Below are 4,304 nucleotides of genomic sequence, written 5' to 3' on the forward strand. Positions count from 1 at the left end.
TTTCAGTACTATGAGGCAAACTTTATAGCTGATCTGATCCGGAAGAAAGAATATCGTTTGGCTAGATCCTTTAAACTACGCAGACTTTTTGTATCGCGCTAGAATTCTAACAAATAGGCAGACAAATGATGACGACTATAAAGTTTATAGTGATGACTTTAACCTTCGAGAAACATAACCCTGTTACGGAAGCTTATTTATTAGAATTCTAGCGCGATACAAAAAGTCTGCGTAGTTTCGGCAAGCTCTGGCATAACTTATGAGTTGTGGTATGAACACCCCACACGCACGTGCTGAAGGGATGAGTAGCCTTTTATAATTGAAAATCTTGGATGCAATGGCGAAGTATGAAATAATTGGTATGGATTTGTATTTGAAATATGGGCGAATTTTGTTGGTCACATTTTTGTGATGGAGGATGTTAGCCAAATTAATTGCATCTATACCTTTACTGACAAACGGTAGTGGAGGAAACAATCGTTTTTCTTCATCTTGACTTTTCACACAAACTGGTTTAAAAAGTCTGTGGAAACCAATATGCAAAATGATGGAAACAAGTCTGTATAATGATGAGGTAGTGTCAGAAACAGGACTGTCAAGATTTGTTTTTTTTTTTTAAAGTAGGGTTTGGTCATAATGTGATGTAGCCCAAGTATGGAGACATCATATTATTTGGGTGACGCATAGTAGCGATGGCCATCACTCCATTCACGTCTTAAATCACAGTAGAAATACAAGGGCTATTAGCGGATGGTCGTCTAGCAAACAACGTTGGCACACAGAAGGTTGTTTTCCCTGCTGTAGTCTGAAATTAATTGCAACGATTATGCAAACATACTAAAAGCATTTGTTAAATTATCAAATGGTTGCAATATAAATGAAACGAATGATCAAACGGACGTATGGTCGGACAACGTGACCATCATATATCTATTTCGGAGTGGTGATAAACATATAAAAAACTTGGCATTCGATATTTTGCATTTGATTCACTTATAACTTAAATACGAAAACATGTTTTTAGATATGACAGGAAAGTTCGTGGGGGTATTTATTGCCTTTTAATTTTTAAAAAAGCCCTCAGTGTATTCCTCTTATACTCGTGACTAATTTTTTCTAACATAAAATAGATATAACATTAATAGTTCGAATGGCCATATGAGCTATTGTGCTCACTTGGTGTTCGTCGTTAACATGAACATTTACTTTAAAACTCTTCTCCCTTGAAATTCCTGAAGAAATCAGAACTAAACATGATAGTTCCTTAAGAAGCTTAAGGAGACTCTAATTTATTTGTTGAATGACAAATCAAGAGATCACGCCCTTCATTTCTTTGTTTTTATTCTTTATTTCAATGTATCAATTTTGTCTTTATCTGAGTATGAAAACAGAAAATACACACAAGATATTTTGTTAAATGACCGATAACTCTTTTAACGAATATTAGTTATGATCAGCATAACATATCTAGCGTCTGCAATTGAAACTTAGAGCTAATAAACGCCGGAATGATGAATTGTCACGTTCCACTGGCCAAATATAAATTGACTTCCGAAATGCATCCGATGCTGAAATATTGTCTCCTACCATCTGTAATGCAACACCAAGCAAGTAATAACTAACTCCTATAAATTCATTATAATATCCAATAAAGTATCCTTCTTCTATAACAACTTTGAGATCATTGACAGAACAACGGTACTGTCTGACATCATTTCTGTGGTAATGACACAAGAAACAGAGAAAATGCCCATATACAACTGGTGGAATTACGGACGAACGTAAAAGTAATGATACGATGTCTTGGTATATATCTACTGGGGTAAGCATTGAAGGAGTAAGACATATATCTGCAGCATATCTATATCGGAGTACAGAGGTAAATCCTTTAAACAAATCAAGTAGAATAGACGTTTCTTTCAAAAATGGTAAAGATAACTTAATATCAAAACCTGAATTTATCATATTAAATGTGCATTTTGACAGAGCGTACTCCATTAAATGCAATGCTTCATTGTATAGTTTCATATTATAAAACAAAGTACCTAACGACATCCATCCAGTAACTGCATCAGTGTTGACACTTTGTACCAGTAAACTCTTAATTGTTTTGTACTCTCTATATAGTTTCTTGTTCTCACCAACTTTTGTTTTCGAAAGTATTCTACCATAACAAAGATACATCGAACACAACACATAAAAATACAGTCGTTTGTGAGACTGCTTACTACAACAAATAATTTTTCGTATAGTTCTACGAATTGGTGTTATGTTTACTAGGCAACCAGTCACATACAAAGTCAAAAACCCTATTCGAAATTTCAATATATTAAAATCATTATAAATTGCCATAAGGTGACTGTATTTAGGACAATTGTTTACCTTTTGAAAATATGAAAATTTAGATAAATGTAACAAACATGACCATCCGTTGTTGAATTGCTGATAGAGAATTCTCAGTAGTATATCCTGCTGAATAACACTAAATTTATTTTCAAAAAGATTATACTCTGGTATGAAATAATGAGGACAATTCATATACTTGACACAGTAAATTAGTTTTTTCAAGCACTTCATAAAACACTGAATAAGATTAGACGGCCTCCATTCGGTTGTTATTGTTTCTTCAAAGACCCAGAATATTATAGTTTTGATGAAATAAGAACACAGTAGACCCTTACACCGCGGATCTCTGTCAATGACCTTTTTCAGTAATATTTTCATTAGAGCGTAACATATTAGCTGAGTGTGGCTGAATGAAAATATTAAAATTTTTTCAGAGACAGAGAACGATACCCTCCACTCAAATTCTACATTTCTTGATCCTTTTATTCCAATAGGAACAAATAACACTCCGTGATCTACTATCATCTTTTTGACATGAGCCGACGGCCATCCATTGTTAGGTCGCAATGGCCAGTGACTTGCTGTAGTTATAAAGTTTCTACTGTGTACACAGCAAGCAATATCAAAAATTTCGTCTATGTCAGATAAGCATGGACCGTGAAATGTTGATAAAACCTCATGAGGTACGATAAAAAACTCTTTGAATAATGTGTTTGATAGATAAACACCTTCCTTAAACTTTTTACACAAACCCAAAATTGTCAAATTTTCATTTTTGAGTAGTCGGAGATGTGCAAAACCTGGTTTAATGTCACCTGTTTCGACAAGAAATGATGTTTTATATTGATTGTAATGGTTATAAACGTTAAGTTCACTTTCTGATACATCCATTGTTTTTAAAATTAGCATGATATCATAATCACTTCCTCGCATTTGAAGACCCTCTCCAATACTTCCACTTATTATCACAGCAAAAAACGAAGTTGATACGACCTCATCAAACATGGACGTTAACAGTCTAAGAGTTTGGACAAGATCCTCGGATCCTATGACACTGTAACATAGATGCTGATAAAGTTGAAGTGACAATGTCTGTAGGTCTCCTAGATTATAAAGACATACTATTGGTTAAAGTATCCAGAAATTGACTGTTTGACACAGTGTGTTTCCAGACTATCATCTGTTTATACTTGTACATATTTTGAACAAAATCAATTATGATTCATTAGCCTCCCCTTTCTCGAATATGCCCCCTACTTTTTTATAACGTGTGCTTTAAATTTAGCACTGGTAATTAAATGTTCCGTACAAAAGTTCCTATTTGAGAAATAGATTAATAGAATTGTAATACGTTAGAAATTTTCTGTATTTACAAGAGCATTTTTTGTATTCAAGATATTCAAAATTTCATTCACATGTGTAATTAAAATGAAAATCCTGTGTTTAATCAGAGTTGTTACTACACTTAGTTTACGACTTAATGGTTGCATATACTTACCTTCCATGATTAATTTTATATCTCCGGTTTATTTCAGCTTGAATGAAGGAGTTTCACAAATATCTTGAATTTATAGGAGAGACATTGAAATATTTCCGTATTTCTTTCTTAAGTGTCATATAGAATAATGTATAGGTTGTATCTGTAGATTTCCATAGAAAGTGAAACTATGAATAAAATGGTACATCCTTACACTTGATAGGAAACCAATCGTTTCTTTCTCAAAGTTGTAACAATACAAATAAAACTTGTTTTTATATCACTTCACTCTGTTCCTCTGAGTGTTAAATTGACAAATTTTTAATTATTTCGGTGAAAAATCCTTCATAACTTTATTCTTTAGATACGCTTTAGGGAGTATTCTGGTACTTAAAATTAAAAAATTCCATATGTACGTATCTGAACGTTAGTGACTAATAAAAGACAAATATTTGGGGTTTTTCATTTCAGAAAAAACAAC

General features: G+C 33.0%; 1 protein-coding gene across 1 annotated transcript; it reads right to left on the reverse strand.

Moving 5' to 3' along the window:
• Window positions 1-1,424: 1,424 nt before the first annotated feature.
• On the reverse strand, window positions 1,425-3,871 carry LOC148598359 (uncharacterized). The gene is made up of 2 exons (XM_088561051.1): window positions 3,845-3,871; window positions 1,425-3,449 (listed from the first exon to the last, which is right to left on the reverse strand). The coding sequence occupies exons 1-2, from the start codon at window positions 3,849-3,851 to the stop codon at window positions 1,468-1,470; spliced, it is 1,989 nt and encodes a 662-aa protein (XP_088417177.1). The 5' UTR covers window positions 3,852-3,871; the 3' UTR covers window positions 1,425-1,467.
• Between the last annotated feature and the right edge of the window lie 433 nt (window positions 3,872-4,304).

This window comes from Perna viridis, chromosome 14 (genome assembly GCF_037379345.1).
Source record: "Perna viridis isolate PV_CMFRI_1.1 ecotype Kerala chromosome 14, ASM3737934v1, whole genome shotgun sequence".
Taxonomy (NCBI): Eukaryota; Metazoa; Mollusca; class Bivalvia; order Mytilida; family Mytilidae; genus Perna; species Perna viridis.